General features: G+C 39.0%; 1 protein-coding gene across 1 annotated transcript in view; it reads right to left on the reverse strand.

Annotated features, from left to right (window-relative positions):
* The window catches only part of LOC137997955 (cyclin-dependent kinase 11B-like), a 17,474-nt gene that overhangs the window by 4,127 nt on the left and 847 nt on the right, over positions 1 to 12,500 (reverse strand). The window contains exons 2-8 of the mRNA XM_068844296.1: positions 9,286 to 9,738; positions 7,362 to 8,774; positions 5,504 to 5,625; positions 4,043 to 4,148; positions 3,742 to 3,863; positions 2,805 to 2,912; positions 1,304 to 1,420 (exon numbers count right to left, since the gene is read on the reverse strand). Of these exons, the coding sequence (XP_068700397.1) occupies positions 1,304 to 1,420; positions 2,805 to 2,912; positions 3,742 to 3,863; positions 4,043 to 4,148; positions 5,504 to 5,625; positions 7,362 to 8,774; positions 9,286 to 9,738 (2,441 nt within the window). The remainder of the gene's footprint in view (positions 1 to 1,303; positions 1,421 to 2,804; positions 2,913 to 3,741; positions 3,864 to 4,042; positions 4,149 to 5,503; positions 5,626 to 7,361; positions 8,775 to 9,285; positions 9,739 to 12,500) is intronic.

Raw genomic sequence — 12,500 nt, forward strand, 5'->3', positions numbered from 1 at the left:
TAAATAGCCCATGTCAAGTGTTTTGCTCCACATTTGCAACGGCAGTCGATATCCTTATCTAAAGGATAAGCTGACTACTCAACGACTAGTTACAAGAAGTGGCTAAGCAGACCCTCCTCCATTCATTCCTCCCAAACATTTTGGTCCCAAGTTCATCCTCTTAGTACGTACGTCGGGCACAAAACAGCGAAACGCCAAAACACCTTTTATGACCCCACCATAAATTGAATACTAACCCATAAAGATTAGATTTTGAGATTAAATGTCGTTTTAGGTCTAAAAACCTTATTGATCCTAATCTCAATCTTAATCTTAATCCTAATCTTGATCTCAATTAACTAGAATCTAAAAATCCAAACTTTGTCGGTTAGTATTCAATGCATGGTGGGTTCATTCATATACACGGTGTTTTGAGGTGTTTCGTTTCGGTATTTCGCTGTTTCGTAGTTTAGTGATGTCACCATTATGCATCTACATGAGGTTGCCTTGGCAAAGTAGCCAGCAAAGTCGGCCAACATTTCGGATGATGAGATTAACAGAGGAACGGGACGAGTCATACAATTGTAGGACGGCCTGTTACAAAAGCGTCCGCCTGCCAAAAAACGCCTGCTGTGCAGGTTATTGGCAAAACTGTGAAATCACTTTCCTCCCACCAATGTTTCCAGGTTTTGTTTCCTAGACTCAGCGTTTAAATATAATACAACGTATGTGTAGGTTGAGTTTTCCGTTTTTCTATGCTCATCATTTTGAATGTTGTATCTGTTTTAATTTGATGTGACTTCCAGTATACCCCCATACTACAGCATTTACACTTATTTGATTATCACAATCAAAATCAATATCATTATAATTGAGTGTTTCCGCATGACGTCACGGCGGCCATCTTGGAGGAGTGAAACAAAGAAAGAGCGGCCATGTTGGAGGAGTGAAATATTCTTTTGGGAATTGAACTCCATTTTTGGAACGACAAGAGAGAAACATTCAACCAATCAATTCGCAAGAACACCGTGACGCAATACCACGTGAATACCGCGTGAAATTAACTGGAGCGAGGGGTTTCCGCGCGTTACACGTTTCAACCCTTATGGGTTTCTGATTAAATCCAATATGAAATGATCAGTTAAACTTCCCCATCCAAAAATATTCTTATTGTCTCATTACTTTTTTATGTGGCCTGCTTGATTCCTCATCTTTCTTTCATCTTGGGAAAGAATGACCAGAGCAGGACCTGGTGTTTTACTTGCAATTTTATAATTATTTTAAACAAGAACACTTTTAATAGCTCAGGAGATTACTAGATTACCTTGAATATTCTGTTGATTTGATCAATCTCTGATTTGCCAGGAAACAAGGCCTTCATTGTCAGTAACTCGGCAAATACACATCCAACAGACCACAGATCAACAGGCGTAGAATATTCCTGAAGTAATAGTTAGATAAAAGCATAGATGGGCAAGTCACATAGCACGGCTATCAGATAATCTATGGACTATCAGAGCAACGGAGTGGAACCCAAGAGATTGGACTAGAAAACAGGGTCGTCCAAAAACACGATGGAGAGATGATCTCACCACACAGCTTGGACCTGCATGGTCAAGATTAGCTAACTAAAGGGAAGGGTTCCTCCACCAGGGGCCCATTTCTCGAAAGTCCCTTTTCGGGCCTGAAAAGACATCTGTGAAATTGCCAACCGCTTGTTTTGGAAACCCGATCTTTTGACATGTTTTCAAGATAACAAAAAGAAAAATAACTGAGAGGTTTGACGAATTAAATTTTCTCCGTTCTTGAGATACAAAGGGAATTGTGACGCCCGAAAATGGCCCGCAAAGTTTCGGGACTTTCGAGAAACGGGCCCAAGGAGTGAATTTAGCCCTGGTGATGATGATGATGATGATGATGATGATGATGATGAATAGCTTGAAATTAATCTACATGTACAAATGCCTCAATGATGAGAAGTAAAAACATGATTGTAGATGTGATTGAGTTTAAACCCATTTAATCCTGAGAGCGAGACTTAACATATTTTACCTTGTCTAACTCAACGATTTTACTCGTCAACTGGGGAAATCCTAGAAGCCTGAGGGGTCAATGGGTCAAGGTGCTGCGTGACCATAGCATTTCAAGTGAACTCTCCTGTAGAGTACTTTTCTGTGGCACTCTTTTCTATGCTATAAGTACTGCATGAGAGTATCGCATAATAAACAGCAGTAAATAACACAATAAAGAGTTCTGAGTCCTCAGGAAAACATTCAGTGTAGAACCACCCAAATGAAAGCTACTGAGCAGTACCAGAAACCCATAAGGGTTGAAATGTGTAACGGCCCCTTGTGTGCTCGGAAACAAGCTTCTGAATATTCAATTTGCTGAGTACCATATTTGGAACAACAAGAGTGAGGGGTTTCCAAATATGGTACTTAGCACTGAAAACATTCAACCAATCAGTTCGCGCTGAATATTCGGAAGCTGTGAACGCGCATTACACGTTTTAACCCTTATGGGTTTCTGGCAGTGCTTAATTAGATATTATGTGTTGCTGTTCACTACATTATAAACATGTGATCCAAAGTTTGAAATTAATACGTTGGTACGAAATTGGAAATCTACTGAGCAGTACCTTTCACAAGCATAGTGTAAAAGCAATCCAAGTCTTTGGGTGTGTGGATTAATCACTAGATTGTTACCATTAAAAAGAAGCTACTTATCAGTACATCAGTACATGTACCTTTGCGAGGCATTATTCTTCTAATGTGTGGTAGTCCTATGAGAAGTTACCAACATCCTGTTTAAATTGTGCACCTTACCTTAGTTCCAAGTAACAGTTCAGGGGCTCTATACCAAAGGGTAACTACAATTGGGGTGTAGTTCTTCAGAGGAGATCCGTACTCTCTTGCAAGTCCAAAATCACCAACCTAAGAAAAATGAAATGAAAAATAGCAGCGAATAGTTGAAATATTGCCATTCAACTTCAAATGAACTCTTGCATGCGGTGAAATTCATGGAACACCTGGGGTGCTTACCATTTACAAAAACCATCCGGTTGGAAATTTCAGGCATAAACATTAAACACTTAAATGCGACATTGCGCAAAAAAGTCTATCCACGTCAGCTAGAGAGACTTAAAAGAGCAGAAAAATAGCATCACCACAAATCAAAGCCCAAATTTTCTGAAGCTTCCCAAACGGAATGGCGCGAACCATTTGATCTTCCAACTGGAATTTCTGGTTTTCCCGTGTAAATGGTAAGTACCCCAGTTCTCATCTGTTCACTTAAGGTAAGCACTGTTGGGTGGGGCTGATAACTGGATAAGTGACCATCTTAGATACACCATAATGGTGACACTTGCAGGAAGTCAGGCTGGGTTAACAGTCATTGACAATGACCCACCTCTTCAACTGGGGTCAAAACCCAGGCCTCAGCCATAACGTACCTTGGACAGTTGATCTCAACTGGACTCGTTAGGTTTTTCATCATCATCATTACTGATCCCAAGCTAATGACATCAAATTTTGGTCCTGTGGTCCAGTGATATGGAACATATGATATAGCAGCAAAATGGCTGGCATGCACCATACAATACTTTTGCCCAATCTTGTTGAGTTGAGCCCAACTAATCCAGTCACCTTACAGCAACAATGGTGACAAGCGAGCCTCGTTATTTTTTCATTAAGAATTAAGACCCCACAACTTCTCATTTTTAGCAGTAGTTTGCATAATTTATAATAATTATGACAGCCTAACCTTGAGAATTCCTTTATTACTGAGGAGCAAATTGGAGGCTTTAATATCACGGTGAAGTATCCAGTTGTCATGAAGATGGGCCACTGCACGCAGAAGCTGAATCATGAGTGTCTTAATCTCACCTAGAGAAAAATTTAATAAAAATTAACAGTGACAAAAAAATTATTCTTACTAGTGGAGGACTTTTAGGTTTTAACAAGGCTGAGAGATCAGGCAGACCGACTGCATCAATTGCTTCATAATAACCAGTAAGCGATCTTTTGCTTACTAGAAAAAAGAACACATTAACTGCACCACTCACCTATCCTAAAGCCCTGTGTCATGTGCTCCATAAGAACTTTCAGATCATGTTCAACATAGTCCATAACTATGTAGATCTTATCCATGTTGCTGCCAACAACTATTTCCTGACAAAACAAATTATAGACTTTCAATAATTTAAAAGGTAATTCTGTCATTGAAGCCCTGTAGCCAAATACATACAGTACGATCATGAGGCCGCATTTAAACCTATAAATTCATTGGATCAAAAAAGGGCATGCAGTTTTATAATAATTTTGTGTTTCCCAGTAAAATCCAGAAAGACATTGTTTTCAATTTACAGTATATTGTTTTCCAAACCAATCCTAAATGCTACAGGCCACAAAATATCCCCTTGCCCTTCTTCCCAACTTTGAAGTCACTTGTGCCAAGGAATACAGACAACAAGTATCGCACTGTGCCCTGAATTCTTCTGCTCAAGAAAACAAAAATAGCCCACCCTGAGCTAAAAATGTTGCTAAACTTAACGCTTACCCTCTTGTTGAAAATAAGCTGTAAATACTTAGCCTTTAACCTTAAGGACGGTGCCTACTATTGTTATTGCGCACACGTTCTGCGCATCTCGAGATACTTGGATTTCCTATCAGTGATGCTTACTAATACAGGCATATTTTTGCGCGGTTTAAAACTATTCGGAAAAAGTAGATCTTAGTAAGTACTCTTGGTATCCAAAAAGAAAATTGGGGGTAACCATGCATTTTTGAGAGATAATTAAGCTCCAATTTGAGAAAGAACGCCATACATTGCTTTGTATTTTAAAGCTTTTTACAAATATTATTCATGAATTATCTTTGAAAAATGCGTGGTTAACCCCAATTTTCTTTTTGGATTTCAATAACACTTGTTAAGATCTACATTTCATGCACAATCACACACCGGGGCAAAAATATCTTTAATTAGTAGGCACCGTCCTTAAGCCTGAGAAGCGAATACATTTTTCTGGCCATGCAAGAATAGGGCAAGCACAAAAAATATTGGAGTGGGGAGGAGAGGAGAGGAGAGGAAAATGAAACATGTTTCCTTCCCCTTCTTGTCTTGCCCCATTTTTTCCCAGGGCCAAAACACTAAAAATCTTCCATGTCCCCCCATGGAGATGCTTGATATGCAGGCTACCTTAAATCAGGCACTGATCCTGATGGATATGAAAATTAGTCATGCATCTACTCCTTAAAATTAATGCATTAAATTTTTTCAAGTGCATTAATAATAATTCAGTTGTTTTAATTGTTTTAATAGCATACAGAAAAGCTTCCCTTTTAAATTGGACAAATTTGAGTACATTTTTAATAAAAGGGAACCACAGGAATTATGAAGAACAAAATTATTACTGAAGGACCAATCAATGACTCTTGTTTTGCAAAAGCAGAGTTTAAGTTTAACTTGTCCAACATACATGTACAGTTCACAAGATAGTTCACAAGACAGTTCACAAGACACCTACCCTGACTGTCACTATGTTTGGATGCTGTGCTTTGAGAAGAGTGTTGATTTCACGTAAAGATGTGATTGGAAATCCTTCTTTTTCCCTCTCCATTTTTAACTTCTTTAATGCCACAATATCCCCTTCAAAAGAGAAGATTTCAGTGAAACATCAGACAAAGAATACTGCAGTGTCACATGGTGCAGATGAGAGAGCAAAAAAGTATGGCACCCTTGGTTAGCTTCACATTCATTATTGTTCATTCATTACTCATGTTGCAAATCAAGACAAATAAATTAAAGCAGTCTAGTATTGGATTGAGCTTTCATATGATATTAAAAAATCAGCAAGCCCTTGACTCTGAGTTACAGAATCACGCAAAATACTGTCTTCAAATCGTTGTGACACATAATGGTTATAAAAAAAAAAAAATTGGATAGCCTATGTATGTAGCAGGCATTCAAAGGGGAAGAGAAAGGAAAAGGAAAAACCAGCGGAAGAACGAGGAAGGCACGTGAGGAAGAAGGGAACGCCTGAAAGGACACTATTGTTCTACTCCATTCAACCCCCTAAATCTCTAACAGTTAAATGACATCCAATCACAAAACGTTTACGGGAAAAAATGCGCCACTCACGAATGTTGTTTACCATACCTTTTTTTCCCCAAAAAAATCTCATGGCACAGAGGGGCTTATATTTTTCAAAGGCCCTTTTCGAGGGACTTATTTTCGGAGGGGTTTATCTACGGAGGGAAATTTGCCTTTCCAAATTGAGTTGGCTAGCCCTATAGGAAGTAAACTTACCGTTTTTGCCTTGTTTTACTTTTTATTTGAGGGCACTTTTCCAAGTACAAGCTCCCAGGGGAGGGGCAATTTAACAAAGGGTTTTTTTCCTTGACCGCTTTGGAGGGCTTATATTTGGAGGGGCTTATTTTCGGAATTTTACGGCAGTACTAAACCAAAACATGGCCGCCTAAAAAAGGAGTACATGTAATCCTTCAATGGCATGTGTCAAGTTTGCGAAAGGAGTTTACTGGTGGAGTATGGCTCAACCAAATCTTTTGTGAATTTGTTCAGATCATCCCTGAGGAAGAATTCGTTTGGTGTTATATTCGCTGAACGATTAAGAAATGTAAAATATTTTGAAAATTTTTCACAACTTGTTTGCAACAAGTGTGTAAGAAAAATTAAACACCGACACAGATCACGAACAAATAGAAATCTGACGTAGCATGTGCGGATGATTTTGTTATTTCCCACCACGCAGCAACCAATCAGAAGCGACATGAAACCACAAACTAATTACCATTACTGGTTGCGGTTTAGTTTTCTCGTGCTACCTGTAGATTGGCTTTTTTACTTGAACCACAATAACGTTTCATACATATTTCTAGTGTTCACAGTTTTTGGATCATCACAGTAACAAATATATTTTCACATACAAGAAATTCCCACAGCAAGTTTTCCTGCTCAGATAGGAGACAATCAATTTAAACTGATCTTTTAGGGCTTTGAAATCTCTCTCCAACCTTTCACTGAAAGGATTACGTGATTTGATGAGTGAATAACGTCCAATAATTACTAAAGAAAGCGAAAGATTCTAGCCAATCGGACAGGGGTACAGAAATCCCTTAAAACTGCGAGACCTCAGAACAAGCTTTTGGAAGCCGTTGCACAGATGGACTACCATATATCTAGGTTTTGACCTAGGTTTCGAGTTACTTGTAAGTCCGGCTGCGCGCAGGCTATGCATGCTCTTCTCGTTCTTTGTGCCGGTTCTCCCTTTCCTTTCCTTTCCTTTCCTTTCCCCTTCAAATACCTGCAAAACAAACTAAATTACGGAAAAAGAGAAAGCACAACCAAAAAAAATCAAAGCAGACCTGTCCGCTTATCTTTAGCTCTGTAAACCACTCCATAAGTTCCTTCTTCAATTCTGTTCAGCCACTGAAACTCTTCAACATTTCTACAGCCACGAACAGCTGGGTAATATGGCGGCAGCTTAGGCTTGGTGTCTTTCTCCTTTTCCTTCTCTCTGTCAGAAAGGTGGTCTTGTTTCAGCTCAGAATCAGAGTATGCTGTTCTTTTTTCGTCCTCAGAGCTGCTTTCCTCATGGTCGCTATCAACAATTTCATTAGAGAACTGGCGCTTTTCACGCTCTGTTAGAATCAGAGAGGGACCATCCCCTTTCTTGGGTTTATTAGATATTGAGTCATCCCTCCCAACTCTACTATCCTTGCTTGATTTGTCTGAAGTAGATGACTTTTTCCGACTTCCACTGTGGTCCTTTCGTTCTTTGTCTTTAACGTCATCTCTTGTGGCTCTGTCAGGTGATTTTCTCTTTGAAGGATCCTTCCTGGAATGCTTTTTATCTCGGTCATTTTCATTTTCAAAATACTTCCCACCTCTTGAGCTTGATTTGTCTGCTTTGCTTCTTGAAATATCCTCTTTCTGGTTAGCACTCAACTTGTGCTTACTACGAACTCCCTTTTCTTTACCATCAATTTTATCCCCAGATCTGCTTTTCTCCCGTCCTCTACTACTCTTACTTTCAATTTGAGAATACCTTTTTTCTTCATAACGTTCATATTTTGAATCCATTTTTTCCTTAATGTCAGAAACTTTCCTTAGTTTTTCTCTAGCATCTGAGGACTTGTGTTGTTGCCTCCAATCTGATCTTTCATCTCTACGTCGCTCTATTTTTGTTCTCTCTTTGTACTTTTCATCGACTGGCCTTTGCCGTTTAAGTAGTTTTAATTCTGAATGGATGTCCTCAGATTCAAATTCCTCTTCTTTTCTCCTTTCGACAACTTCTTCAATCCTTTTCACCTCCTTCGGCCTTATTTGCTCCTCTTCGCTTTCCTCTGACATTTCACTCTCGCTTTCCTCACTTTCTTCTTCACTGATGTCTTCTTCTTCGTCATCATCTTCTTCACTAGAACTTTCTTCATTATCTTGCACTTTCTCCTTTCTAATGACTTCCCCTTTTTGGTCTCCTCCTTTCTTGATGTCCACTACTTTGTGTGGTTTGTCTTTGACATTATTTTCTTTCTTAAGAACTTCAACTTTATCGTCTTCATCAGTATCATCCTCCTCGTCATCATCTTCATCTTCATCTTCATCACTGCTTTCCTCACTATCAGACTCACTGTTGCTGTTCTCTTTCATGTCCTTGACTTGTGGCTCAACACTCTTCACTCTCTTTGTAGCAGCTGTTATCTCAGCTTCATTCCCACTCTCTTCCTCATCACTGGATTCTTCTGTTTCTGTTTCCATTTTGGCCGTCAGCATCAAGCCTGTGGAAACCAGAACAAGAACAAATTAATGGTCAACTAGCAGATCATATTCCTCCAACGATAAATGACAAACCTGAACAACAAAATTGCGCTACCAGACTTTTTACAACTTGAAAATTATCTCTTTCAAACCCAAGACTTGACTACTTCGACTACAGCTTTAGTTAGATGGTACTCTTCTACAGCATAATCTTCCTGGGGAATTACGTTCAGTAAATTACTAATAGGTCTCTTCAGGAAAAGAATTTATAGATGTTTTTCTGTGCAGTGCTCCCACGTGGCAATAATTGAGTATAAAACCAGTCGTAGAGAATATTATTGTTATGTAAAATCCACATAGGCCAGATATTTTAAGCCTTTAATTGGAAAATCATAGCAATGGAAATGAGCACCTCTGATCTTACATGTAAGTACATTTTACAATCCCCAATTCCTTCCCAAGTCAATTAAGCATACTCTTTCCCTTTAAGGGCTACTTTGACTAAGTTTTTGTTCCAAAAATACACTGTACCTCTATTTGCTTCAGCAGGGTCCTTATTTTTGGGCTTCTCTGCTTTTCCAGGATCTTCAAGAGATGAAGAGTCGTTTTTCTGAAGTTCAACATCTTTCAATTTTTGTTCTGAATCTAACACATGGTCTCTGAGTTCCTCTTGTTTGGGTCTTTCAGTGCTATCAGCAACCTCCGAAGATGAAAATCTCTGTTGCTTGTAACTCTTTCTCTTTTCCGAATCTGACAAACCATCACTACTGTTATCTGTCGCTCCTTCCTTCTTATGACGTTTGGAGGTTGAATGTCTTCTTAGTTTGTCGTCTCCTTTGCTTTCAGCATCTGAAAGATCACTAAAGATTTCTCCTTCTTCCTCTTCCGTGGTTTTTCTTCCCCCTCTTACTCTTCCAGCTGGACCAACTACATCCTGACATAGTTGTCCTTTAAGTTTTCCAGGGGTGTCACTTGTGGATGACGCTAAGTAAAGACAAAACAATAATAATTATTGCAACATCAAAGAACAATCCTTTCATACAGTATGATGTCATTAAAATTTTTCCTTGGTCAAAAATTTTTCAGACTAGCTTGTTTTTTTTACTTGCCTCTGTCTTATAGACAAGAAAGTCTCTGTTTATGAGCCAGAAGGCCCATCAGGCCGGCGCTTATCTCCGGTTTCCGTAGCATGAAGCAACTAGGAGTACTTCTACTCCCCCTGGATGGGATGCTAGTCCATCGCAGGGTTACCCCCAGCATTTTGCCGGTACCCATTTATACACCTGGGTGGAGAGAGTCACTGTGTGAGTAAAGTGTCTTGTCCAAGAACACAAAACATTGTCCCCGGCCAGGAGCCGAACCCGGACCACTCGATCTGGAGTCAGATCAAAAATGCTCATAATATAGTGACCAAGCTCCTGGACGGGGAACTGGAAACTAGGCATTTCAAAGGACTTTTTTAGCTGTGTATGACCAGGATTAAAATTTTGGGCATTGGTAAAGGATTTTTTAAAAAGATCTATCAGACAGTTACTCGGCTATTATCAAAATAGACGAAAATCAACATTTTTCGCATTATGAAAAAATTGTCTGACAAATGATTTACCGGTAACTATTTATTTCTATACATGATTTATTATTTTTTTCTCACTAAGAAAATAATGAAATTTTAAGGTGGGGTCATACAGCTAGTTTTTGAGAAAAAGGCCTTTGAAATGTCTAGTTTCCAGTCCACCTCAAGGAGCTCAGTCACTACATTTAGCACTATCCCCTGATTTGCATTAATTTATTTGTTTGGTAAAATTACATTTTATATCAATTGCAGTGACTAACATGTCAGAAAAAACATCCTGTTGCTTTAATTTCACAGATTTCAAAATCTTGATCTTTTTCTTCGTAAAACTGTAGTAAGCCACCTTAACTAAAACTCCTCACATATCTAGAATTTAAAGCTTTCCCACTTCCCCTCCCCTCTCTCCCTTTCAATGTTGACTGTTTAAGTTTGCAACAATTTTTTGGTCTTGCTAGCAACACTGATAAGTGAGGGGTAGCCTTTCTTAGGGGGGGGGGGGGAGGGGAGCTGCAGTGTGAGAGATGCTAGGTAAATTAATAATGCCCCAAGAGGGTGAAGTGTCTCCACTATTAAATGCAACTTGTTGTAGCTTGGTTAGTTCTTGCCAGTTGGTGTATGTTAATTAATATGTCGCTAGTTCACAATATGCGATTCTCTGTTTCGGGAGCTCCAACCACTCAACTGTTTTGTGTGCAAAGATGCATTATACATAGTAGAAACAAACTGAAACTCTGATTTTAAAAAACCCTTCTCATCACAAGCAACTTTTAAATCTTTGCACTCATTAAAATCAAATCAATTCTCTATACATGTACTTAAATTTATCTGGATGCCTTGTTTGGATAATACAGTTGTACAAACATCAGCTGACTGGGTTCAGTCAGAAAAACTATTGTTTCAACCTTGTCACAAAAAGACTATTTTTAAACTCCAAATAAACAAGGAAATAATATTAAAAAAAAAAACAAAACACAGATAGAGCAGGCTACCTAAGAATCTTGGAGCAACTTCAGAATCTGAATACCTCAATACTATTGTTTTCTTAAAGCAGCATCTTAAGAACAAGGCATTTCTATCCTTATGCAAATTAGTGGCCGGGACTATTCTTAACTACATGTTGCAGAGTTTAGCCAGAATCTTATGGTGAGTTAGACGAGTTGGAAAACAATCTCCACAAAACTGATTCAGTGGCAGAGCTCTAAGTCTCACGCACTGAGCGTGTCTCACACATTTCAATGCAATCTCACGCTCTCACGCTGAAAAAACCATTTCTCATGCATTGGCACTTTTCTCGAAGGTATTAAACTCTACCTTTTAACCTTAAGAAGTACTCATGAATTCCGAATTCTTTCCTTTACTGGCACTGAACTTCGGTCAATGTTCAATCTGTTCCTGTGCAACCAATTTTCTTGTTTCTTCAGGACTTTCACCCGTTAATATATGAATTATAGGCTGATATGTTAGCTCAGGCTGATCATAACAACATGGGCTCTCTCTTATCAAGCAGCATGAAAGAAACAAAATAGTAGACTCAACGGTGCATTTCCAGCGATCTGAGAAGTGCAAATTTCAAAAATTTTCCAGGGGAGCATGCTCCCAGATCCCCTTCCATTATTGTTTGGTACCTTCAGCACAAGAAACACAGGACACTTGCAGCTTTGGCGCAATCTCCAGCAAGCATCTCATGTTTGGAAACTTAAAAGACTTGAGAGCTCTGCAGTGGCCTTTACTCAAGATTTAAAAATCCCAAATCTCTCAACCGATGATAGGGAAAGCATAGAAAGACTCTTACACTGTACTTACATGTATGAGAAATGCAAAAAAAAAGAATTAGATTTTTTCAGAATGACAAATCTGGAGGAGATGGGTTTACAGTTGAATTTTGACATGCCATTAGGGTCAGCGCGTCACCCACAATTTGTTTCCTCAAAATTTCATGAAAATTACGTGACGCGTGGCTTACATCACACTTAAAGTGCCCCTGTGATCAAAAAAACCACTTCCTTTTTTCCTTCAGATTTTGAAAGTGTAATTTGCTTAACACCTGACTGGCAAAATTTTGAGCTTTGATTTTTATCCAAAGGCCGTTTACTTTGAGTGTAAGTTTTAGATTTCACGGTCCGCCATTACTCACGTTCAAAGCTGACCGATTGGACCTCAGACGGTTGGATCC

Source organism: Montipora foliosa, chromosome 3, assembly GCF_036669935.1.
Source record: "Montipora foliosa isolate CH-2021 chromosome 3, ASM3666993v2, whole genome shotgun sequence".
NCBI lineage: Eukaryota > Metazoa > Cnidaria > Anthozoa > Scleractinia > Acroporidae > Montipora > Montipora foliosa.